The sequence below is a fragment of the Marmota monax genome, unplaced genomic scaffold (genome assembly GCF_021218885.2).
Source record: "Marmota monax isolate L192 unplaced genomic scaffold, Marmota_monax_Labrador192_F-V1.1 WCK01_AAM20220418_F8-fsc00023, whole genome shotgun sequence".
Lineage (NCBI taxonomy): Eukaryota > Metazoa > Chordata > Mammalia > Rodentia > Sciuridae > Marmota > Marmota monax.
The window spans coordinates 12,516,244-12,542,391 of record NW_026692907.1 but is presented as its reverse complement, the minus strand read 5'-3'; the positions used below and the strand labels follow the sequence as shown (position 1 = coordinate 12,542,391).

The 26,148-nt window shown below is 39.6% G+C and overlaps 1 protein-coding gene and 1 long non-coding RNA gene across 2 annotated transcripts in view; one reads left to right on the top strand and one right to left on the bottom strand.

Annotated features, from left to right (window-relative positions):
* Ror1 (receptor tyrosine kinase like orphan receptor 1) overlaps positions 1–26,148 on the bottom strand; it is a 393,376-nt gene that overhangs the window by 33,001 nt on the left and 334,227 nt on the right. Inside the window, exon 5 of the mRNA XM_058581546.1 lies at positions 1,161–1,288. Coding sequence (XP_058437529.1) covers positions 1,161–1,288 — 128 coding nt within the window. The remainder of the gene's footprint in view (positions 1–1,160; positions 1,289–26,148) is intronic.
* On the top strand, positions 3,849–5,144 carry LOC131424428 (uncharacterized). The gene is made up of 2 exons (XR_009227401.1): positions 3,849–4,007; positions 4,543–5,144. It is a non-coding gene; the product is annotated as an uncharacterized LOC131424428 (long non-coding RNA).

The following is a 26,148-nucleotide window of genomic DNA, read 5'->3' as shown; positions in this document are numbered from 1 at the left end:
GTTCTTGCCTTCCTTAAATCTTCAAGTTGCTGGACAAACTGTAATAGTCAGATTTGAATTTCAGAAAAACATGGAGGATGTAATTATGTTAAACATTATCTGAAATTCAGACATAACTGGAGAAACGTTTTTGTATTTGCTAAATCTGTCAGCCTTACTAGAATTTCATGAAGGCAATTTCAACGGACTGCAAAGGGCATGTGGCACAGAAGCATAATGACCACACTCATGAAAAGGACATGAGGCCATGGTAGCCACCAGAACTAGGGTGGAAATGGTCTAAGATGCACTACACCAGCCACACTCATGTGAAAGGGCCACACTCTTAGCTTTCCATCAAAAGAAAATGAAGACAATTAAATTTCAGTGAAGAAAAATGAAGAGTAAAATATTGAAAGGTACAGCAGGAAGTCACCTAAGGTTAATCACTCATTTCATATAGGAAGAAAGGATTTTCTTTTTTTCTGATTTTCCATATTGTTAATTGGTGTATTATAGGTGCACATAATGGTGGGATTTGTTGCTACTTATCAGTACATGCACACACTATAACAATATAATGTGGCCAGTGTCATTCCCAGCGGTTTCCCTTTCGCTCTACTCCTCCCTCCCCTAGTCCCCTTTTTCACTCTACTGATCTCCTTTCAATTCTCATGAGATTCCCCCACCTTTCTTTTCCTTTTTCCAGAAGAAATGATTTTTGTGGACAAGAAGCAATTTCTCCTAAGTCAAGTCGCTGTAAGACAGCTCTGGGATTCATGTCCAGAGTTCTAGACTCTAATTTCATTCTCTTTCAGTGTATCTCATGTTGCTTCCCAACAGTAAGCTCTGTGAGGGCAGAAACACCCAGCCTGTTTACACCATCACATCCCCAGGTCCGAAGCCAGCTCCTGGCATGCTGAAAGCACTCAGTAATATTTATTGAGTGTTTGAGTGAATGTGAGATTTCTTAAATCTTCCTTTTCCTCTAAGAGTGATCTTTAATAAATTATTTTAATGTAAATTCCAGAGCACAGAGATCATGTCTCATGATTGTTTATGGCCTCGCTCCCAGCCCTCATGCCTAGCCTACTCCTTTGTCAAGAGAGAAGCTCAATGAAATTGTTGGTGAGAAAAATAGTTATTCAGGGGATAAATATAACTTTATTGTTGTTACCTACCTGTGATCTGATTTTCTATTTCCCCTTGCATATGCAAAGACTCCATATAGACAGTGCGGTTGCCAATAAATCGTGCACATGCAATCCCTCTGTATGGCTGACAGAATCCATCTTCTTCATACTCATCTCTAAAAACAAAGCGTGGTGGTTATCTAATGTACTGTGCATTACCCTTAAATGCCACTAGGGGGCACATTTGGGCATAGTATCCTAAAGACAGCTAAAGAAACAAGCTTTTGCTCAGTTCTCAAAACATCACTTAAAACATCTGTTGGTCACGTTGGTCAAGTTTCCTACACCCCAGAAAATCATCCTGAAGCACAAAATCGTCCTTAAATATGGGAGAAAATGCTTTTATTTTCGCAGCTGGTGGTGGGCTGGAAGATGATGTAGAGTAAAGAGGAAATGAGTTGGAAATCTGGGCACATGTTCTACAGTTTTTTGTTTTTTAAGCACAGATTATTTCTGCTTCATTTGCTACAATGGTGTGGGTGTATTAGTCACAAGATCCACTCCAACTGACATGTCAATTAGGGGGATCCACAGGGTAAGGAGCTGGTTGCAGCTAGAAGGAACCAGAGTGTAGCCTGGATAGGTGGCTTCTTACTGTTTGAGACCTGTCATCTCTGCTATGCAGAAAGACAGCCACGCAAAGCCACACACCTGAACATTTGAGTTGAGTCACTAAATCTCCAGGATCTGGAGAAAATGTCATTGGAAGTTTTGCCTTAATGTTACCCTAAAATTTTTAAAAAAATAATCTTACTAAAATTTTGCTACCTCAAAATAATAAGTAAAAGAAGAAAGTGGATTTCATCTTGAAGACAAAGGGATACCAGTTAATTATTAGAAGTGTGGCAAGTGATGAGACTGGAGATCAGGATCTTCGATGTTAGTTTTAATATAAAAGGTCAGAGGCTATACCTTCCCTAAAATGGACCCAAGACAAAATACAGGACATCCACCTGTTTCTCAAAGGAAGATCATAGATATGTCAAAAGCTGCCTGCCACATTTGTAGGTTGACCTCTACCCTGGATGCTTCTTTTCTGCTCACCTGGCTGCTGTCAATATGTCTCCACAAAATATCATTTCTCTCTTGTGTTTCTTCTAAGTTAAAAGGAAACAATATTTCCTTTCTGGGTTTAATGTGTGGGCATCATTAAATATGTCCTCTATGCCCTCTGAGCCATGTTTTTCTTATCTATAAGATGGGAATGACAATTGATCTCTCTAGCCTCCAAGTATAAGTCATAACAATCCATCAAATAGGGCAAAGGCCTTTTAAATGGCAGAGATGACATTGATTATTATTAAAGTATTTACAAGACTCAAAGAGGAATTTTATTTATAAGACATTTACTAAGCTCCTATCCTGCAACACAGACTGTGGTCAGGGCTTTGGTGCAGGACTTCCCCACTTGTGTGTGTGTGTGGGGGGGTGAGGGTCAGTACAGGAGTCTAGGAAGCCCACAATACAGCAGCAAACCAGAAAAAAAAATCTGATAGACAGTTATATTCATTAGTTTTCTATTTCCCACTCTACATCAGTCAGTTTGAAGGTGGGGGTAGGGTAAGTATCTTTAGTTGAGTCTCAAAAATAGCCTGTATTGCAAAGCTCTTAAAATCTTAACCTTTAAGTACACATACAAACGAATATATTGTATACCTGACATAAAGACATTGAAATTTTAATGTTGTGCAATCCTGCAAGCACTCCATATGTTTACTTTCATAAATCCTAGAGTAATGTTGAAGCCTTTTTGGCTTAAATTTTACTTGGGTTGTAAAATTAACCCAACTTTTATTGGGTAACTAATACCATAAACCTATGGGGAGAAGGAAGGTTCTCGATGACCTAGCCTTGGATGCTGTAAACCTAAGTAGAGACCAGAATCCACCCCCACACCACCCCTGCTATTAGAGACTATGCTTTTCTATCCCTCGGCATTAGCAGAGCCCTGGATGTTGAAGGTGTCATTATGAGAACCCTTCGTCCTCCCTTACATTAAACTCTGAAGGCCTCAATTTATATCTCTTGGGAGGACAAAACCCTGGAATTACCCCCAGATATAAATCCCCAACCTACTGGGAGTTCCCATATTTTATGTGTGAAGCTTAGGCTAAACTTCTTACCACCTTTCCAGTTCAAGCCTCTTAAAAAGACTCTTTGAATATATATATATATATATATATATATATTCCGCCCCCCCCCAAAAAAAAATGGAATGCAATTCCTTAGCTACCCATTTCTTATCAAGGGGTTACAGCTGCAGGTGTATTGAATTTTTTTTTTATTATGCTTAGAATTCCTGCTATTCTGACCAATTTCCTGGGGACAGATATTTTCAAAAACCAAAAAGCAAACTAGTATGTAACGTCATTTGCTGGTGAGCAGTTCTCAGCCCTGGCTGCTTGTAAGAATCTCTTGAGGCAGCTTTAAAAAATACCAGTGCTCAGGCCTCGCCTTGGACCTATTAAATCATACTCTCTGGGGGCAAGGCTTAGGAATTCATGCTTAAAAAAAAAAAAAAAAACACCTCCCAGGTGATTTGAACGTGGTGAAGAACCACAGCACTAAAAAAGCAAACTCCTATTAAGCATCTGCTCCTCTGTGCTGCATGCGGTGTGGGGTGATTTCTTCACAGCAGCCCTGATAAAGTATCTCATCTTTATTTCACAGGAGGAAACACTGTGGTTCAGAGAAATTAAGTAGCTTGAAATTCACAAAGCCTGGAAGTGGTGGAGCTAGGATTTAAAGGGAAAAATTCAAAGCTCAGGCCATGTTGCTGGATCTGTAACTGTGTTCAGTTTTCCAAGACTGTTCTCCATCAGAAACAACTTGATTGTAAGTAAGAGACTTTCTGATGAGCCTTTATCCTGTACCAAACACTGCTGAGTTCCATATATTTATAAAATAGTTTGTAAGTCATCTTATATTGACTGGAGTCTTCTAAACAAGGTGCAGTGTAATATTCCTATTTTACAGATGAGAAAACTAAGGGCCAGAAAGCGTGAAGAACTTGTCCAAAGTTGCACAGCAAGCAGAAGAGCTAGATTTGTCCTAATGGAGTGCTTGTAACCATACTATCTATCTATCTATCTATCTATCTATCTATCTATATCTATATATGTCTATATCTATCTATATCTATCTATCTATCTATATATATATTTCCCCAAATGGTTTGGTTATGGAAGTTCCTGAATTTCTTACAGGGGCTTTCTGCTGTGGAGATGCTTTAGTGTATACTGAGTGGCAAAAAGATTTTCTTTTAAACACAGTCACAATCACCTTTCATTCCTTCCAATTTTCCCTGCTGGCTTTGGCTGGGGGAGAACAAATCCTCCCCAGCATTAATCAGCTTTATGCTTTTTTCCAGCTCACACTTCTTTCATCACTGATGTCTTCCTGCCTCACTCCATGCTCTGCAAATTAGAAACATGAAGCTGAAAAGCAGCTGAAGGGCAAGGGCATTTGCAGTTATCGTGTCCAAGGCCACGTTCTGCGGAGGAGGAAAGTGCATGGTGAAAAGGCAGATGGAACCTGGCTGCTCTTTGCCGCGGTCAGCATGAGCATGCGCCAGATACCTCCCTGGATGTAGAGATGCAGAGGGTGTTTTGCAGGAACTCAGGTTTCTCATAGAGGTAATTTAGTTACCATGTTGCCAGCCTCTGCAGACTTCCCAGTTTGCTGTCATGGAATTGGGAAAAACAGAAAACATTTTACCCTCCACTTCCAGGGCCTCATTCCCTGGGGCAAAGAGTTTATAAAAGATGATGAGAGTGCAGGTGGCACCTTGGGGCAGCAGTGAGAGTATCCATCCATTAATCTCTGAAGAGCCAGGAAAAGCAACACTGTTCTATGGAGACTTCATCTCATGCCTGTTTCCAGCCTCGTTCCCTGTCAGGTGCAGTGACCCTGGTAATACTAGCCACACTAAGAATCTTGCACGTCTCAAAATAAAAAATGCACTTTGATGCTCCTGGGGCTCAGCTTGTACTCTTTCTGAGGCCTGAATGTCTTCTACCCTCCTTTCATCTGTGAATGTCCTTCTCATTTTTAGGATCCAGGTGCTCCCAACTCCCTCCAACTCTCAGCACCTTGGTCAAACCATTCTATGGAGTACTAACTTTATATTACACCCTTCTGTTTATTGCTCACTCACAAATCAACCTAACTGAGGTTGTGGTGACTGTCCTAGGCTAGCCCACTGTACGGACCATTCTCCATACCAGAAACATCCTCCTTACTGGGAATCATTTTCTTTCTCAGAAGAATAATGAAGGGAATGGGCAGATCTAATAGATTTAATTAGCAGAATGGATGATTGCTAGTGAATTTGGCCCTAAAATTCCCCGTTTTGGGGAAATACGACAGTTAAAATGAATACTTATATGTGGGAAGAGAATGGATGTAGAGGTGTTTTGCTAACCATAAAACCTAACTGAAACCAAAGGATTGAAAACAGGTATCAATTAGCTTCGACACAAAAACATTCACAGCAGCACAACTCACAGTAGCTGAAAGGTGAAAGCAACTAAAATTTTCATCAACAGATGAATGGATTAACAAAATATGGTTGATACACAGGGTAGACTACTATTCAGCCATAAAAAAGTAAAAAAGTACTGAAACATGCTACAGTATGGAAGAACCTCCAAAACATTATGCTGCTGGGTGTGGCAGTGCATGCCTGTCATTGCAGTGACTTGGGAGACTGAGGCAGGAGGATTGCAGTTCAAAGCTAGACTGGACAACTTAGTGAGACCCTGTCTTAAAATAAAAATAAAAAGGTTTGGATGTAGTGCAGTGGTACAGTGTCCCTGGTTCAATCCCTAGTACTGAAAAAAAAATATGCTAAATTACATAAGCTGAACACACACAAAAAAACCCCCACATATTGCATGATTCCCTTTATATGGACTATTCAGAATAGGTAATTCACAGAGACAGAAAGGTTGGTGGTTGTCAGGGGTATGAAAGCAGGAATGGGAAGTAACTGCCTAATGAGAGAGGCAGTGTATGTGCCACACTGTGAATGTGCTAATTATACTGAATTGGTCACTTTAAAATGGTTAATTTTATGTTTGTAAATTTTACCTTAATTTAAAAATATCTCATTTGTACAAGAGGGCCAAGGTGGAGGTCCAGGGAGAGGCCAGTGGCTAGGATTCCAGGTCTTTGAGGTGAGGAGAGGTTTTGGTATCCTTGTGAGTGACTGTCACAGATTCATCTGATGGAAGTGTGGGCGATTTACAGAGCATCTGCAGTATGGTACCTTTGTCCTGATTCTCACGGCTCTTGGAGTGGGCTGGCAGGGAAAGTGAGCTCCATAAACCCACAGCATGGCAACCTCATGGGGAGGTCTGCAGGGAACAAAGTCATCCAGCATCTCTGAAGTTACCCACTCAGCCCTCCTATAGGCCCCATTATAAGCCACGGGAGATGAAATCATATCAGGGCCACAGAGCCAAGACCCAGGCCACCATGCAGCAATGGGAGTTTCCATCCAGGAGGAGATGGTGTCCCTAGGTGTGCTCCAGTGAGCCATCTAGCAAAGGGTGGGTTATTTCTTCTCTATGTGGTTAGCATTTTCTCTTTTCCAGAGCAAAAACAACTTCCCAGTGCCTTCCCAAAAGACCATCATGGCCAAATATGGATGGAAAGTATCCCTTTTTAAAATGTGTAAATTGGGCAACCTATTGGCAAGATTGGTTAAAAACAAAGCCACATACTAGCTTTAGATATTCCAGGCTAGGTGTGAAGTTTCCCAGACACCCTTGGATGATGCAGTCAGATCACTTAAAGGTGAAAATTAGGTATAACAAAAGCAAAACCAAACTACAACAAAAACTTTCCACATAGTAAAGGAAATAATCAACAGAGAGAAAAGATAATGCAGAATGGGAAGAAGATATTTGTAAATTATTCATCCAACAAGGGGTTAATACCAGAATATCTATCTATATATCTATATCTATCTATCTATCTATCATTTATCTATCTATATATTTTTTTCAACTAACTCCACAGCAAAAACAAAACAAAACATATAAACAAACAAAACAAAATAATCTGATTTTTAAAATGGGTATGTAATGTGAATAGATATATTGTAAAAAAAAAAAAAAAAATATATATATATATATATATATATATATATATATATATATATACACACACACACACACACACACACAAATGGGTAACAGATATATGAAAAAATCCTCATCTTCACTCATCATCAAGGATTTGATATTCTGTCCTCTGTGGCAACAATGAATGGAAGTGAATAATGTAATATTATATAAAATAAGTCAAGTATATGACATGTTCTTACCCATATGTGGAACGAAATGAATTGATCTAATGGAAGTAGAGAGTAGAATGGTGGCTACCAGAAGCTAGAAAGGGTAATGATTGGGTAAAACAATAAAGTGAGATAGGAAGAATCAGTTCTAGGGTTCCATATATAGAGCACAGTACGGTGAAAATAGTTTAAAAGTTTATTGTGTAATTCAAAATAACTAGGGGAAATGATTGTGAATGTTCCCAACACAAAGAAATGATAGAGATATGTTAATAAGCCCAATTTGATCATCACACATTGTATACATGTATCAAATTAACACTGTATATATAAATAAATATGAACAATTGATATGTATCAATTAAAAGAATTTTAAAAGGGGACTTTATAGTAAAATTAAGGATCCAAGTAAAGGTCACAGAATTAGTCCAATGCAGATAGATCAGAGACAAGAAGACTTTAAGAACAGGTTATAATCAGATATTGCCTCAAAAGTTATCACCTATCCAAAAATATCTCCTTCTTTTTCCCAAGAGGATTTTGAGCCTGGAAATATCCTTAGTTAACTGCTAACCAGGACGAGGTGACATAATTTAAATCATACGGACTTTAGCTACGCACATCTTGGAATGAGGCCCTTTTGGTGAAAAGACATCTGCACAGGTACAGGCAGACACGTGAAATGAGCTAGTCCGAATAAAGAACGTGCTGGAAAGGGAGCTGTCAAGCACACCAAAAGCAGACTTTGCCTCCGGCTGACTGTGGTCAAGAGATTACAGGGGAAATACGTGATCCCAAAGTGATCTCACAAACTGTTTTCTAAAGACCAGTCTGAAAGTGGGCATCAAAGAAGGTAATGTGCTAACATATTTGACCTTTCAGGTCAATTTTCAAAGGGAACCAATCAAGGTATGTCCCCCAGAGGGTGGATGACACAGGGAGAAGACTCCAATCTGTCAGGTCGGGAACTCAGCTAGCTCTGGCATCCCGTAGTCTGGTGTTGAAATGCCTTTGTAAGCACAGGCAATTTTGAGGTGACTGTGTCCAATATCATATGAGGTTCCCACAACTGGGCACTGACAACTGTGAACATTTATTCCCTTGCTCTGTCTCACACCACTTTTTTGCTTTAAAAAAAAATTAAATCAAATTTCAAGGTTTTCCCCCTCTCCCTTGGCCATGAACCATTTAAACAAACAGATGAATAATGTCTGTCATAGTTTCCAGAACAACACATAATAGTTACTTGTGTTCAACTCAGAAATGGGAAGATATTGGCTTTGCTTCATGGTGATGTTTGGGAACACAAGGGTTGCACTGCTCTTGGAAAAAGAGAAGAATTACCAGGCTTGTATCTCACAAATGTAATTTAAAGGAAAATTATACATGTAACGTATTTTATTCCTATTAAACAATATATTTGAAATGATAGGACTGCACTAGTGCAGTGCTCATAAGAATAAAAAAGATCGTTAATAAAAAGAATGAGTGATTTTTGTCATCTTCAGTTTACTGAAGTTTTCATGGTAGGGTGGCCTTGTACCTTCTAAAAATGCCTTGGATGTTTTTATGTTTTCCTGCTGTCAAAGGCCTACATTGCCCCTAAGGTTAGGCTGAAGCTGGGAATGCATAGGTGACAGTTGGAGCCCTCAAGGTCAGGGCCCTTGAGTTCTCATTAGAAATCCTACGGATGTGCTTTGGCAGCTCTCCAAATACCAGGTATTCGAACTGCTCCCCCAACTTGCCCATTGAGAATAATGGGACTCTGGAACAATATGGAATTCACACATACCAGTGTGGGCAGATTTTCTACCACAAATGTTGCTGGGATTGCTTCCCCCAACTCCCTATTTTCCTTGTATGCTTTTGGCCATGTATTAAAAAAAAAGAAAAAGAAAAAAGAGTTTTGTGGAAAGAGTGGTAAGTGGAATTTAGGGATGTTTTAGGAGGATTTAATTTCATTTTACTACTCAGAAGTGAGGTGAAACCCAATCCCCAATTCTTGCTTTTCTGTTTCATCTCAGTCAGCTTTGTCTCTTACCCCTGCTGTCACAAGACAACTGGCTTCCATGCAAGGATGGTGAGTAGAATTCCACCCCCAATCCCCAGGCCCCAAAGGGCAATGCAGAGGTGCCCACGTGAAACAGAATCTTATACTTTTTAAAAAATTATAAAAGTAGAAATTCACACTAAAATAAGGATTAATTTGTGATGCACCAAATGAGATTAAGCAGACAAGGAATATCTATTAAATAAGGGGTCTCTGGGACACTTGTGAAACCCAGTGAGCTCTTTAGGAGAATGAGGAATAGGGGTGGGTTATGAAGGGCTTTAACTGGAGTGGGAAAGTGCAGGCAGAGGGAGGGGAGGGCTTCTACACTTGGCCTCCAGATACCAACAATGCAATCTCTGTCCACAGGCTAGTGTGGAGGAGAAATTTAATCTCTATTCCCCATTTTCATCCCCTGCCCCATTTCCATCCCTTCTCTTTAGCCCAGATGTGTCTTGAAGCACTGTGCTGAGAATTAAAGAGGGGGCAACTACTTGAGACTAAAAAGGCTTCTGAGGAGGTGACTGCTTAAAAAAGGAATAATTCAACAGGTCATGGATTAAACAGTATGCTGGCCAAGGCAGGTGGAGTCAGAGGCAGGAGCGAGGTTTAATAGAAGTAATGGTAAGAGGGCAGGGGTTGTCCAAGACAGGCCCAAGGACAGGGTCTTCACTTGGGCTGTCTGGGGGGATAGAGAGGCTCAACTTTCCATTCCGTTTCTTTCTTCTTTCATAAAACTTACATTTATATTTCTGTAATTTTTTTAAACATAGTCATCTTTTAAACTTGCTACCTCAAAAAAAATCATAGTCACAAAGGGAAGGGGATGGATTCTATGCCAAAGACAAGGGGGCACCAAAGAGTAGTGTAGTATGTCCATGGTGACACAGTATGCAGAGGGCAGTGTATCCAGCTGTTTCCATGGAGAGCTAAGCCTATGACACAGGTGGCAGAAAATGATAAAGGGCCCACAGGCAGAGCTGGTGTGGAAGGGGACTGTGAGCTCAGGGCAGACACGTGACTCAAAGCTCTCCCCTAGGCCTGTTTATCAGCTCATACAGATATGCAGTTGCAATGGGGAATTATGGTTTGAATGTGGGGTGTCTTCCAAAAGCTCATGTGTGAGACAATTCAAGAATGCTCAAACATGAAATTATTAGATTATGAGAACTGTGACCTAATCAGTGGATTAAGCCCCTTAAAAGAGTTAACTGGGTAGTGAATGTAGACTGTAGTTGAGGAAGTCACTGGAGGCTTGATTTTAGGGTTTATATTTTGTCCCTGGTAAGAAGAGCTTCCTCTATCTCTCTCTCTACCTCCCTTCCCTACCCCCGATCTCTCTCTCTCTCTCTCTCTCTCTCTCTCTCTCTCTCTCTCTCTCTCTCTTTCTTTCCTTCTTGGTTGTCACAAACTTAGTCTTTCTACATAACGTTCTGCTTCAGAACTGAACCTATGAAACCATGAGCCAAAATATACTTCTCCCTTTCTAAGTTATTCTTATCTTTTGGTAAATGGCAAAAAGCTAATTAATAAAGAAATTGGTACTAGAGGTGGGACTGTTGCTATGACTAACCTGACTATGTTGTCGGGAAGCATTTGGAACTGCTTTGTGGGAGGAGTTTGAAAAAATTTGGCAATGCAGGATGGAGAAACCTTAGAATGTAGTAAGAAGAGCTTAATAGGCAATTCTGGTGGGATCTCAGAAGACCTGAATGCTGGTAGGAATGTGGACAGTAAAGATTTGGCTCATGAGGTTTCAGGTGAGAAATTAGACTCTACTGGAAATTGAACTAGAGGTCATCCATGTTACATTCTGGGGAAAAAAAAAACATTGTCTGTTTTTGGCTCATGTACTGAGAATTTCCTGAGGCTGAATTTAAAAGTGATGGGCTAACTAATCTGTTGGAAAAAAAATCAAGACAGCACAGCATTCAAGTGTTGGCATGGATATTTTTGGCAGTTTTCAGCCAAGTTTACTGTGATAATCAGGAGCAGAAAACAGTGAAATGATTTGAGAAACTTACAATTTGGCCTTAGTATGTGTAAAACTTGGGCTAGGGAGAGATGGTTGTTGAAAAGATTACAGTCACTAAAGATATGTGACTAATAGGACATAACAGGACAGACATAATAGGAAAGATGGCTTGAGGGGCATCTTAGGAATTGATAAGATCACATATCCTAGGTTCAGGGGTGTAAAAGTAAAAATTCCTTTGAGAAGAGACCACAGGGGCACCCTGATTGTATAGGGGTCCCTTGGAGGTGGCTTCACCATGCTCAGCTATCCAGGCACTCAGAGGCCACTGTAGCCATAGTCCTGAGAGACCTGGCTACTGCTCAAGATTGGCAGCAGATGGCATCATCTATGTGGTGCTAGTTCTGCAGGAATTCAAGATTGTATAGTTAGGGGGTAATGGAGGCTTATAGAGAGATTTCAAAGGAGGGCCTGAGAGGCCAGGCAAAGTATAGTAGGTTCAGAATCTCTGCAGGCAACTTCTGAGAGGGTGATGCCTGAAGATGTGAGAAAGAAGCTGAAGCTGCAATGGAGACCCCTGAGATTAAGAGATACCAATAATATGGAACATCTTCCAAGGAAAGCTGCAGAAATCAAGCAGAAAAAAGCCAAGAGATAGGCCCTGTGGGCTGCAACCAGTAAGGCCATAGGGGCAAACCTACACAAGCCCTTTGGAGAGAATATTAGGATGACATGTATCCCAGATGCTGGATATGGAGCTACAGGACTTATTTGCTCAGCTGGATTTTAGTTTTGCTTTGGTCCTATCTTTTTTTCTATCCCCAATTTCTCCCTTTTGGTATGAAAATATTCTGTGTCATTATATATTGGACATGTGTAAGAAGCTTTTGATCTTTACAGGGGCTCACTATCAAGAATTTGCCTTGAGTCTCAGATGATATTTTGTATTTGGACTTTTGGCAATGTTGGAACTGTTAAGATTTTGGGGACTCTTGAAAATGAACTAAATATATTTTGCATTGTTAGATGGGCATGAGCTTTTTGGGACCAAGGACAGAATTTTATGGCTTGAATATGTGATGTCCCCCAAAAGTGTATGTGTGAGATAATGCAAAAATGTTCAGAGGTGATATGATGAGGTTATGCGAGTTGTGACTTAATTGGTGGATTGATCCACTTTACTGGAATAACTGGTGGTAATTATAGGCAGGTAGAATGTGGTGAAAGAAGTAGGTCACCTGGGGTGTGCCTTTTGGGTTTATATTTTGTCTCTGGTGACCAGAGCTCTCTCTCTGCTTCCTGGTTGTCATGAACTGAGCAATGTTCCTCTGCCGTGTCCTTCCACCATAATATTCTGCCTCACTTTGGGCACAAAGCTATGGAGTTGGTTGGCCATGGACTGAACCTCTGAAACCATGAGCAAAAATAAACTTTTATTCCTCTAAGTTGTTTTTGTCAGATCTTTTGATTACAGCAACAAAACCTGACTAATACAGGGAGTTTGTAAAACTCAGGTCTAATCTTCTCTGTAGCTGAATGAATGAAGAGTGAGTGGCTCTGTGACTTGATCAGGTTCACCACATAGTTGTCATCAGAGTGCAGTCCACAAGGAAGTTCAGGGCTTTAGAGACCCACAGAAGTCGGTTTAGTCCTGACAGCTGCATTCTAGCTCTGTGAAGCCTTGGGTTACTCACATAGTCTCTTTGGGCCTTGTCCCTTCTTCTGCAAACTAGCATGATACATAAAAGTGATAATGTATACAAAGTGTTTGCTCATTGCAGATGCTTGTGAAATATAAGTTTCATTTCTGTTTTATTTATTCTAGAAATACGTACTGATTTGCCTACTATATTCTATAGGGTTCCAATAGAGCAATGAAACAGGAAAAAAATCCTCATTCCTATATGACTTACGTTTTACTGGAAGCTGTTTCTCCTACTCGTTTATAACTTGTTACTTGCACTTTCCTTTTATCATACCAAAGATTAGTCATGCTTCTCTGTGGACAGGTTAGGAAGAGAGGAGAGTCTGTTTATGAGGTCAGAAAGAGCCACCAGAATTCTAAGTCTTAAAAGAATAGCATTTAAGAGGAAAAGTTTGAATAAACTGCCCCTTGAGCCCCCATTTTGTTCTCCTATTAGAGTGGATGGGCTCTCTATGCTTCACACTATATCTCAGCCATTGTCTTGAGCATATTCATACCTACTCATAGATGTTGCTCTGGCAATGGTCCCTTTCCTCTGTTTTACCACCATTTCCCCTACAATTTATACTGGACCGTTCCCATCAATACACCAATGCACTATAATATCTCCCATCTTTAAACCAATATACTTCAGCCTGTGTTTCTGTTCAGCTGCCTCTGTGTTTTTCTTCTCATTTTTATAGCAATGCTTCTCCCAAAGAAAATGTCTACGGCTAGTTTCTCCAGTTCTTCCATTTGCTCCTGGATCAACCATTCCACTGAATAAGCTCTTGTCAAGGTCAATGGTCTTTATGTTACTAAATTTCACAGTGAACTTTCAGTTCTTATTTTATTGACCTAGCAGTAGTATTTGACACAGCTAATCCCTCCCTCTTGAGATGTTCTCTTTCAGTTGGCTCCAGAATACTGTTTTCCCCTTACTTCTTTGGTTATACCTTCTTTAGTCTCCTTTGTAAGTTCAAGATTTCAGTAATCAAGAGGCTTAATGCTCAGTGCTCAGATTTCTTTCTATATTCACTGTCCCTATTTCTTAGTTTTAAATGACAATCTCTGTGCTGATGACCTCCAAATTTATATCTCCTGTCAAGACCACTTTTTGAACCTGAGCCTCCACTTGAATATCTGAAGCAACTTCAAACTCAACATGTCTAAAATTGAACTTTTATTTCCCTCCAAGACCACTATTGAGTTCTTTTCCATCTCAGAAAATAACAACTTCTTCCTTCTAATTGTTCATAACAAAAACTTTTGAGTTCTCCTTCACGCTGCACTTTCTCTCATCTCCACATCGTCGGCCCATCCTTTCACTTCCTCCTTCAAAGTCTATTCCAAACCTACCTTTCCTACTCTCCTCTGGTTCAGGTCATCATTCTTGGTATATTAATATTTCTAATTGCCCCACAACTGGTCTTCCTACTCCACTCATGGCCATCTTCTCCCTCTCATCTTGGTTTAATCTCAGTATGGCAGCTGGAAAGATCCTTTTAGGACATGTTTCTCTTTTTCTCAAACTCTTCCCTTCTCATATTAAGTAAAAATCAGAGTCCTCACAATGTCCTCTTATAGTCTTTTCCTGCCCCCACTGCCTCTCTGATATCATTCCTGCCACTTCCCCTCCTGCCCTTACTTGTATCCTCAGGTATACACTGTAATGATATATTTAATTGTTTTTTAAGCAAATTTTATGGGGATAGGAACTTTGGTTCAGTCATTGCTATATCTCAAATGGTTTGCATCAAGATATTGAAAAAAAACATAAACAATTATTAAGTGAACTAAATTTCTTCCACTCTTAACTTTTACTTCTGTTTGATGGTAGCCAGGAAGGAGCCTAAGTTCATCTAAAAATTTGAAATTTATTGTCAATTTCTCTAATTCTCCACTTAGCCACCCAACTCCTCACACATCTAGTTCTGCTAAGTAGAAGACACAAAGAGGAGAAGAGGAAAAGAAACAACCTTTAAGAGTAGCAAAATTTTACCTTGAAAACTAAATTAACTTCCAATGCACTTCTTGGATTTGACCTCACTCTTCTCTCCTAGTTCAACCCCAACCCCTCAGCTGATGTACCACAGTGTTACTCTGAGAAGTCTGCCCCCAGCCTCTACTCTTTTCCAATCCACTCTCCAAAAGTTGCCAAAGAGATACCTGAAGTGGACATCTGTGTCCTCCCCAAGGCTGATGCCCTCTGCAAACCCCCCTGCCTTTCTCGGGTGTACAAAAATAGTTGTTACTTGGATGAGTGAATAAGAGCTGAATGCCACTAGCTTCTTAGCTAATTTCATTTTTAAAATGGTTCTTTTGCTTCATTTATTCAATCAGCCTCACAAGTTATGAAGATTGTGTTCTGTGGTCAATAATATACTAGGCCCTAAGGTAGATTTTTAAATCATGACCTTTGACTTGAGCTTTGGAGATCATTTTTTAAGCATATCTAGATGCTTTTGAAAATTGAGAGAGAGAGAGAGAGAGAGAGAGAGAGAGAGAGAGAGAGAGAGGGAGATATTAAGGAGAAGGAGGAGGAGGAAGTGGGAAGAGGAGGAAGAGCTTCCTCTACACTTTCCTTGTTCCAAGAACCCCTCAAGGTAAGTAGCATAATCCACATTTTATAGTTGAAGAAATTCAGGTTGAGAGATTAAGTCTCTTGCCCTAAACTTTAGATTTTACTCCCAATTTACACTATAAGGAACATTTCAAAGCTAACAACAATATACTGAAATTGTGTGCACATATGATTAAGTGAGAAATAAACAATAATACAAATCAGTATTTGCAAATAATATTGCCATGTAAAATAGTTATATGCACTTGATAAGAAAGGAGTTCAGATAGAAATAGTTGAAATTTATTGAATTACTCATCTGCAAAATTGTCTAAATGTCAACAATGATGCAGTAGTTAGATTAACAAGCTGAAAAAAGAAGCTTGAACACAGGTGTCAGATTTTATTGTACACTGCTTGGAATCAGCAGAAAGGTGAGGATTTTGTAAGCTGTAGTTGGAGAAGTTTTCTTGGAGGAGAAGAGGGAGGCGAAGGTTGGGGAGATAGCTAAAGGCAGAGAGAAAGATGGTGAATAGAAAAGGTCCCTCCCAGGCAATCTGGCCTGATTCAAGATCCCCCCATCCAAAAAGAACTGTTCTGACTTCCTAGATATTGACAGGAAAAAAGCTGGCCAAGTAAGTTTCAAGTTTTTCTATGGCATTACCTAACTGAAGCAGGATGCTGGGACTGAACTTGGCATTGCTGAATGGAAAAGTCACTGGGCTGGAAATCAGAAGACCACGGTCTTGCTCTCATTTTGGCTGCCAACAAGGTTATTTCCATACAACCTTGGTTAGGTCACTTACCCTCCTTTGTCCTTGGTTACTCCATTTGTATAATATGGAATTTGAACTACACAATATGTTCTTTCCAATTCTAGTGTTCTTTCTTTCCAAGTGTAACATTTTCTGGTTACTCTAGTTTAAGCGCCCATTGTGTCCCACCAAGATGGCTGCAGTAGCCTCCTCACTGATCTCTCTACCTTCATTCTTGGCCCTATAAATGAACCTTTTATACAGAGGCAGAATGGGCTATAAAATAGGTAGATTAGATCATCTCTTTCCTATAACTGTTCAATAACTCTACTGCATAAAGTTCACTGGTGACAATCCTGATACATCAATACTGATCATAGGCCCACAATAACCAGCACCAACTGTATCTTAAATGCTTTCTCCTGCCCAAGGACCCCTTGGTCTTTCTTCCCTGGTATTAAAAAGCAGTGTTGTCACAGGCTGTTTCCCTTCCAGTAAGTTTATCCTCACCTGTCTGTACCTGGATCACTCTCTTCATCCTTCCAGTTTCAGTTCAGTCTCACCTCCTTTAAGAGATGAGGCTTTCCTGGAATCTTGGGATTTGTCCATGAGAAGATATGTGCTCTCCAGCATTCTGCACTTACTTTATTCTATGATTATTTGTTGAGAGGTCTGTTCCCTTACTAAGCAGAATGCTCCTGAAAGCAGTAGCTGTTCCTATTTTCTTTCTTTCTTTTTTTTTTTTTTTTAAATCTATCCCCAATCTCACTCCTATCAGAGCTGAGTACCTATAACCTGGTTCACAGAAGGCACCAATAAATATTTATGGAACAGTACTCCATGCTTCTCAGTGATAGCTGCATAGACCTCTGTCAGATTCCAATGACATCAGTCTCAAGCAAACCCTCATTTGAATACAATCCCAAAGGTGGAACAAGGCAGGTTCAACCCCCATTCCTTAAGTGCACTTAGTAGCCCCCCAGGAGCCCAGCAACCTCGATCTGCTCTTTTCAGAGTTGGCAGGTTAAAGGCAGTCTCTTTGCTCCCTGTCCCCTCCCTACAATTTCTCTAACCAGAAACAAAAAAGCCTAGTGGTCCTTGGGGTACATGTTGCTGTTGTATGGGACTTGCAGTACGGAATCATATCTGATTCAGTTTAGGTATTATTTCAAGCATTGCTAAACTCCCCTAACCTATTAACTCCTGGCTTTGTAGTCATTTCCAGTTGGAATGTTTTTAGGCCGAAAAAAGGCAAGTTTGTGAGAAGACATAAACATCTTTGGTGAGAGGTGACATGTGTTTTCCCCTAGTGAAAGCAAGGCACTCCTGTAGATTCTGCAACTTTTGGACAGTGCATTAAAATACATCTCTTAGGCGATTAATCTCCTGGCAGGCTTTGAGTGAAGCAATTACCCTGTGTTTTTCTTTGTCACCATTGGAAATTTTAATTGTGTCTATCTACGCTATCCATGTCTGGAAAGCCAAAGCCTGCCTTGAAACCTCTGCAGCAAGCAGATGTAAAAATGCTTAGTGTTCACACGTTTGATTTAAATATTGACAAATTTTTTCATTAGAACATTAAACCCTTAGCTTTATTCATCTGCAATGCTTTCCAGGAGGGTGACTTCCCCCACCCCCTGTTAGAATGACTCCCAGTAACTCAATACAAACTTTGCAAGCAAGAAAATCATGGAACATGGTAGTCTATTGTGTCCACATTCTGTGGGGAAGCAGCTGTAACTGGTTATGAACCGGTGCTGGAAATAGTATTTAGAGCTTTCTTGGCAGATCTCTTACATCGTTATTCAATATGAACTGCAAATCATATGCTCGTAGTTATGAAAATGTCAGGAAACTCCTAGTGTTCATGCTTTGTTTGACAAAACTTTTTTTTGAGTAGTGTTGGAAGCAAAGGCATCCAACACTTGGGATGCAGAAGAAAAGAACCCCCCTCCAACCTCCAGCAGGTTTTGAGAAGCTGGTAATTCTGTCCTCTGTGACAAGAGCTCAACTCTGCACTGATGGACATACGTTTCACACAGTCTTGATTAGTCCAGGATGTGTGTCAAGGCTACTAGAGGTCTGGAAGGAAATTCAAGAAACTTGTTCACTTCTTGCTCAGTTTGGATCAACTGAGCTTCAGATCAAGGTCAGCAAACTGTTCACTCTGAATCCCTGTGGCAGCTGAGCCATGCTCCTTAGGGAGGGAGCAGGAATAAGGCAGAGCCTAGAGGAAAAGGACTGAGCAAAAAGTGAAGGAGAGAAAAGAAAAGGAGGTGGTGGAGAGAGAGAGGGAAGGAGAAAGAAAAAGGAGGAAGTGTTAAAGGAAGGCAAAATTTGAGATGCTAATAATAATAATAATAATAATAAATAGCTGGTATATTTCCACATTGATATTATAATTGGAATTTAGATTCCCCCCCCCCTTTTTTAAGGATGCTTAGGATTGAACCTGGGGCTTCATGCATGCTAGGCAAATGCTCTACCACTGAGCTACATCCCCAGCCCTCTCACCACATTCTTATATGTAAGGGCATTTTGTATTTCACCCTTTAAAAAACAATAATTGTTGTGAAATTTTGAAAAATAGAAACAGAAAGAGGAGAATTGAAGTCCCTTACACCCAGAACCCACACATAATTGCACAGACACACACACTACATATGTATTAACACACATATTAACTGTTCTTACAAGTTGGAATTATCTAGAAATGTTTTATTTTTAGTGTATATTTTCTGTATTACTAAAGATTCTTCTAAAACATAAACTTTAGTGGCTGCATGTTAACATTTAGGTTGTATCCAACTTTTCATTGTTCATAAAATGTTGGGATAAACATCCTTTTATGTAAAATCTTTACATATACCTAAGATTATTTTTCTAAGCTAAAAATAAATAGAGTTATTTCCTAGGTCAAAAGAAAGAATATTTTAAAGTTTTTTTCAAATAATCTTCTAGGAAGATGGTTATAATTTATGTTTTTACCACCGTCATAGGAGGATATCTATTTTCCTGTACTCACTGCTATAAATACCTGCTAAGTTACCTACCACTACATGCATCACTTTTAAAGATACCTGATTCTTTTATCCTTAGTAATCTTAGTAATATCCATTTTTCCTATATTCACATTTGTAAAACATTTGATTCATTATCACATCCACCGTTCATACATTTTCTCTGTTCATTCTATTATTGGTTTTATTCTTTTCTTCCCCATTTATTTATTTATTTATTTTTGATTGCTGGAGAGTATTATTCTTTATTCAATGAAGAAACTGCATTTTGAAACATTAATCAATATGCCCAAGAGCACACAGCTGGCATAAGGTTACTTAGGTTTTCTACGTCTGCTTCGTATCAGGTCATGCAGAATGTTCTTTTCTGTATTCTAAAACTAATGTCCTTAAATCCAACACATCAAAAACAAATCCACTGAATGCAAAACAAAAACCAAGAAACTCCGTAGGAGTATAACAAGGTATGGTGTTCTTCATGAGAAGCATCAATCATTGCTTTGATTATATTCACTGAACTATGCTTAACATATTTGCAGAGACAAAATAGTAGTGTAATAACCACTTTTATTATGTGTTTCATTTGAATGATCTCTAGTTTTTCCTGGAGGTAGGCAGACTTAAATCTGCAGGGAAAGGCAAAGTAAAGAGAGATGCTGAGGAAGGAAAGACTTCCTCTTGCGTGTATGGTAGTGGTAGAGTAGTTGATGGTCTATCTTCTGGATGTAAGAAAATATAGATATCTAAAAGCCTGACTGACATTAGGGGCAGTCATGTCTCAAAGTGTCCTCTCTGAGCAGGAGGATCCATTTACATTTAGCTGGACTGGTCAAACTTCACCTGAATTTCAGCTACCACTCTGGGTGCCAAATGTCCCCAGAGCTATATATAAATTGACATTTACTGAAAGCAAAGGTGGGTGAAGTGAACTAAAATCATGTCATGAGAGGAATGGTTGAAGGAGCTTGAGGCAGGAGAATATCTGCTCTGGTGTAGGCAATGCAGGGTGTAGAGTCTGTGGAGAATTTAAAAAGCAGGAATGAGACCAGTATATGTTAGTCCCTTTTATTACCATTATGCGCTGGCAACTCAATGCTGTAAAGTATTTCTCCCCACCAGGGTGGATGCCCTCAGTGTCCTGCCCTTGGTACACCACCTGCTGGAACCACAGCTGTGAACAAAACATCCTCAAATCCCTGTAATCATGGACTTGGAATTCCAGGAGGGACAGTGCTAAAAAATGTTAGCTGTCCATCCAGGACTACTCTTTCCTTCCAACTTTAGTAGTAGAACTTTCCACATTCATTGACCACTGGCTCAAGCAGCTGGAGACCACAACTAGATGTGGACATACTACGTTCCAGTCAAGGAGATGTGAGCAGAAGTGAAACATACTGCTTCTGGGTCAGGATTTTGTAAAGAAAGGAAGGAAGGAAGGAATTTGAGGGGTGGACTCTGACCTTAAAAAGAAAATAAAAGGGTGTCCCACTGATTAGAACATAGCTATGGAGAATGATACAGAAGAAGTCCTCTAGGATGAGGCTCACTGGCAGGCGAGTGAGACAGACCAGGCTTGGGTCTCAGGGTGAGCAGAGAGAAAAGAGCTACCCTTCCAGTTTCCAGCTCTTGGAAGCCCCATTGGACTGGAGGGAAATAAATACCTATCTTGTTTAAGCCTGTCTATTCATTATCTATCTATCTTATTCATCTAGCCATCCATTCATATATTCATCCATTATTATCTATTTTTTGCACCTGCTTAGATAATACCCTAATTAAAACTACAAAGAAAACATACAGTTTGTTAGGTGATAAGTGTGTGCAGAAAAATAAAACAGAGGCATAGGAGTGTGTTGATCGGTGGGGGAAAACAGCAGCATCACTGTCGCTGTTAGAGCTGCAGTATCTTATGGGCTATCCACTAGCGAGCCACAGAAGTTTGCCTATAAACACTGGAATGTAGCTAGCCCAAACCAAGATGGATGGTAGTACAAAATGTACTCTGGATTTCAAAGACTCGGTATATTCTGCCTCTAAAAGGTAAAGTCTCTCGTTAATACTTTATATTGATTACATGTTGATATGATAACATTTTGGATCTAATGGGTCAAATAAAAATATTATTAAAATTAATTTCACCTGTTTTTACTGTTTTAAAAATGTGGATCTTTGAAAATTTAAAATTACATTTGCAGTTCCCATTTGTAATACATGCCATTTGTATTGGATAATGTTGCTCTAGGGTCTCACTAACAATTCCTTACAGTGCTCCCCACCTGATTATCCCTGCAGCTTGCTTCCAATTTATTATCTTTCCCTGGTCCTATTCATGGGAAGAAGGCTGCATTCTGGATATTAGGGTTTACTACTCCTGCTAATGATCACCAATAGGCTCCATTAAGGCCACTGACAAGAAAGCCTTGTAGGTAGTACATTGTTGCCTCTTTGGAGAGAGTTGAGAAGCACTAAAGGGAATATAGCTCAGTTGGTAGAGTGCTTGCTTTGCATGCATAAAGCCTGGGGTCAATCCCCAGCAGCACAAAAACAAAACAAAACAAAACTCTCCATTTCCCAAATGACCTGCACAATATACAGATTTCTACCTTTAAAGGTTTGCCTTTATCTTAGGAGTTCTTGTTTCAAGAAGGCTCTTGTTAAAGAAAGTGGAGTTTGAGAAACTCTAAGCCACAGTGTCCAATAGCAAAGGCTTAGGAATCAGATTAGCCAGACCTGAAGTCCTAGCTCGGCCATTTCTTAGTGGTGTGGTTTAACTAATTAGCCATTTAAGTCATCCATTTCTCCATTTCCAAAGTCAGGATCTCATTTCTACATCTCATGGGGCTGTTCTGATTTCTGTGGCTCCACCTTAAACATGTGTGCCATGGAGAGAGGTCAGCTCTTGCATAAAAGACCCTGGCCCCCAGACACTAAACTTCTGTAGAATTTTAGAATCAGGAACAAGAATTTTAAAAAAATAGTACTACAGGAGTATGAATCACTTTTGCTTCCTCTGCCTGAAAGAAAAAATTTGCCAACATGGATTGGGATGGAAAAGGCAGTAAAAAGGAAACCACATTTCCTTAGAGTACAAATAACAAATGTCAGAATTCCTGTCATGCACGTACTGTGTTCTACCTGGAGGCTAAGAGGGGTCAGGAATATGCATGAAAAATTTTGACTGAAATGGCTCTTTAAGGAGGAGGAAAAACAAGGCAATCCCTTGATGTCTTCAGTGAAATGTCCTTTTCACTTGGCCTTTGGGTTATGCCAACTAGAGATGGACCATCAAGGTGATGTGGGCTGTGGGACGATGAGGTTATTTTATTAATACTGTCAAATCATGATAGCATTTACTAGTCCAAAGGCTGGAATTTCCCAAGTCATCCAGACAGAAATCTTTCTTCTATTTACATAGCCAGGAATGGCTAAAATACCACAGCCTCCACCCAGGAGTCATGCCAAGTCCTCAACCTGGAATCAGGTATGGCTAACTCCCATTCACCAACACTTGAAAAGAATTCTGGATTTTTGCCACCTGGTAAGTATCAGGAGGAGTGTTAGAATCAGATCCATCTATTCTTTTTTTAAAAATTTAATTTAATTTTGTCATTTATTTATTTATTATTTTTAATGGTACATTATAATTATACATTACAGTTGGATTTGTTATAATATATTCATACATGCATACAATAAAACAGTATAATTTGGTCAATTTCATTCCCTAGTACCTCTCCCCTTTGATTCCCCTCCCTCCTTCTGATCCTCTTTTCTATTCTATTGGTCTCCTTCTATTATTTTTTAAAATATGTTCTAACTAGTTATACATGACAGTAGATGCATTTTGACACATTGTACACAAATGGAGCACAACTCCTCATTCCTCTGACTGTACATGGTATAGAGTCATAACAGTAGTATAAATATATATATATATATATATATATATATATATAGTAATAATGTCTCATTCTACCATCCTTCCCATCCCCACAGCCCCACCCCTCCCTTCACTCCCCTCTGCACAGTCCAAAGTTCCTTAATTCTTCCCTACCCACCCCCATTATGAAGATCCATCTATTCTTAACCAATCTTCTGTGTAGCTGAAAATGTAGACAGGCCAGGATTACAACGCTGACATTTATTAAGGAATATTAAAGACTTATAAACTGGATGAAATCTTTGCTTGAATGTTTTAGTTATTTTTATGGAGACAGATTGTTACTGCACTATCTCCTTGACGGAAATGAAGGCTGTGGACATATTTACAGTGGAGAGTGCCTTGGGAGGGGGCACCTAATTTACATTTACTGAGGTGGCACAGTGGAAAGAGAATTAGTCTGGAGAGAATTAGACAATGTAAGCCTGCCAGGGTGACACTGGAACATTTTAAACCTCTGGGGTATCAGCTATTCATCAGTGAAATGGGAATACTTACCTCCACTTTGCCTTTATAATGAGACTTTTGGATGACAATGCTTTTGTGAGCTACAAAACCTACAGAATGTAACAGAGCCATCAGGTGTGGGGTATGCAGGAGGTGGGTTGGTTCGAGAAAAGTATCAACGTTGGGAGATCTAACTTCTTACATAAGCCTAAGCAGCTTTGGAAAATGTGATTTTATAATGACTTCTACTCTCCCTTGTTGGTTTGAGAAAAGAAAATAATCCTTTTTTTTTTCCTTAACACAAACCAAACTGAAAGTCGAAATAATGAATAACACAACAAAGTTCCTGCATGCACAGCATTTTCTACGTATCTCATTTGACCCTCAAGATCATGCTATAAGGCAGATATTTTAAAGATGAGGACAATGAGGTTGAAGAAATCAAGTAGGCTTTATCCAGTTCTCTGCTATCAATTTGGGCACTTAATACTGGATCTGTTGATGTCTTCTTCATCTGATTTCTTTTGAGTTGAACCTCTAGTCTCCCACTCCCTCCTTTATCCGCCCCCCCAACAAAAGATTTAGCAGAAGATAATTTAACATCTTTGACCAATCACTGGATTTCTTGGTTGATAAGATTTCATCTGAGGACATACTTTCCGGCACTGTCTTGTGTCTCAGAGAATGGTTCAAAAGACAGACTACACTTGGCTTCTATTCTCAAAGAGTATGTATGAAATCTTTCTGGAAAGATAAGATAGACAATGTTGAAATTACTAAAGAGGCCATATGTTAAGTCATGTAGCACAGAATGAAAGTGTCACAAATTCAGTGCAGGAAGAACTAGAGGCTTTGGTAATCTTCCCGGACAAGGTGGACATTGAGCTTCCTCTCAGAATCATGGCAGCATCAAGGACAGAAGCCAGATCCTAAGTCCCAGCCAAGGGTTCTTCTTGTTTACAGATTGGTGCCAAAGGAAAGAGTTGCTTATACATTCAAAATGCCCTTTAGAGTGAGGATGTAGCTCAGTGGTGGAGTGCTTATCTAGAATGCTCAAGGCCCTGAGTTTGATCCACACACACACACAAATGCCCTTTGACTTAAGTGCGTGTGCATGCATGCACCCCCCCCCCCGACACACACACTCACATGCATCTTGTTGCTGTATATAACTCCTGATGAGAGGAATTATATTTGTGAATGTGTGTCATCTAAGAGGTTGAAATGACCATCACAACATCAGTAAAATCATTAAGAGTGATCCTTCAGAATGACACACTCCTTTTGTAAAAGCCTATTCTTTCTGAGGTAATATACTCTTTTTTTTTTTAAGAGAGACATTCTTTTATGTGGATTTCCCAAAAATGCAATTTGGCAATTTAAAAGCTCAAGTAGTAAAGCTGCCCCATTTGGAAACCTCCTTTATGTCTACCATGTGCAGATCCACCAGGCATAATGTTTAAAGAACTGTGCCACAGAAATCACAGCACCATGCTTTCAAGTTTGATGCAGTTAGTTTAATGTTCAATATCACTGTTCACAGAAATACTTTTTGATCTGAGGATATATGAACCACAGCCGTCCCCCCAGCTGGAATGCCAGGACTCTGCAGAAGAGTATGGACTAACTTGAAAACACGGTGGAATGGGATGGTCTTGTTTCCTTGGTGACTGAGAATTCATGACAAACACTCTCTTGCTTCAACACACTGTAAATCTGTCTCCTGGATGCCAAACTCTTATGTCTGGAACAGAGTAAGTCCTCAAGAGGTAAGTGTTGAATGAATGAAGAGGTACTGTACTGTTTTTGATGATCCCACACTTTCTAGTGCCTTGAGAGTCCTTATTATAAACAAACTGATGTTGAACATTTATTGGCGCATGTATACATTAAGCACTCTATATCTGTGATCTTATATGCACCATACAAGAGCGCACATATCTGTACTCAGGAGAGATGGACATTACTACTCCTATTCAGATGAAGAAACTGAGATTTAGAAAAATAAAGCAACTTTCCCACATTCACACCTTGGTCCACACAATGCCTCAGCCCATGCTGCCATCCATTGTCAATAAAGTTATTCAACCTTCACTGCATCAAGCGGAAGCAGAGATAGAGCAAAAGCAGATGCTAATAACAATATTAATAAAAACATTTAATTATTTCTACAACCCTAAGAAGTTAGTTCTATTTATCCCTCATACAGAAGAGCAAGCTGAGACATATATAAGAACTTAG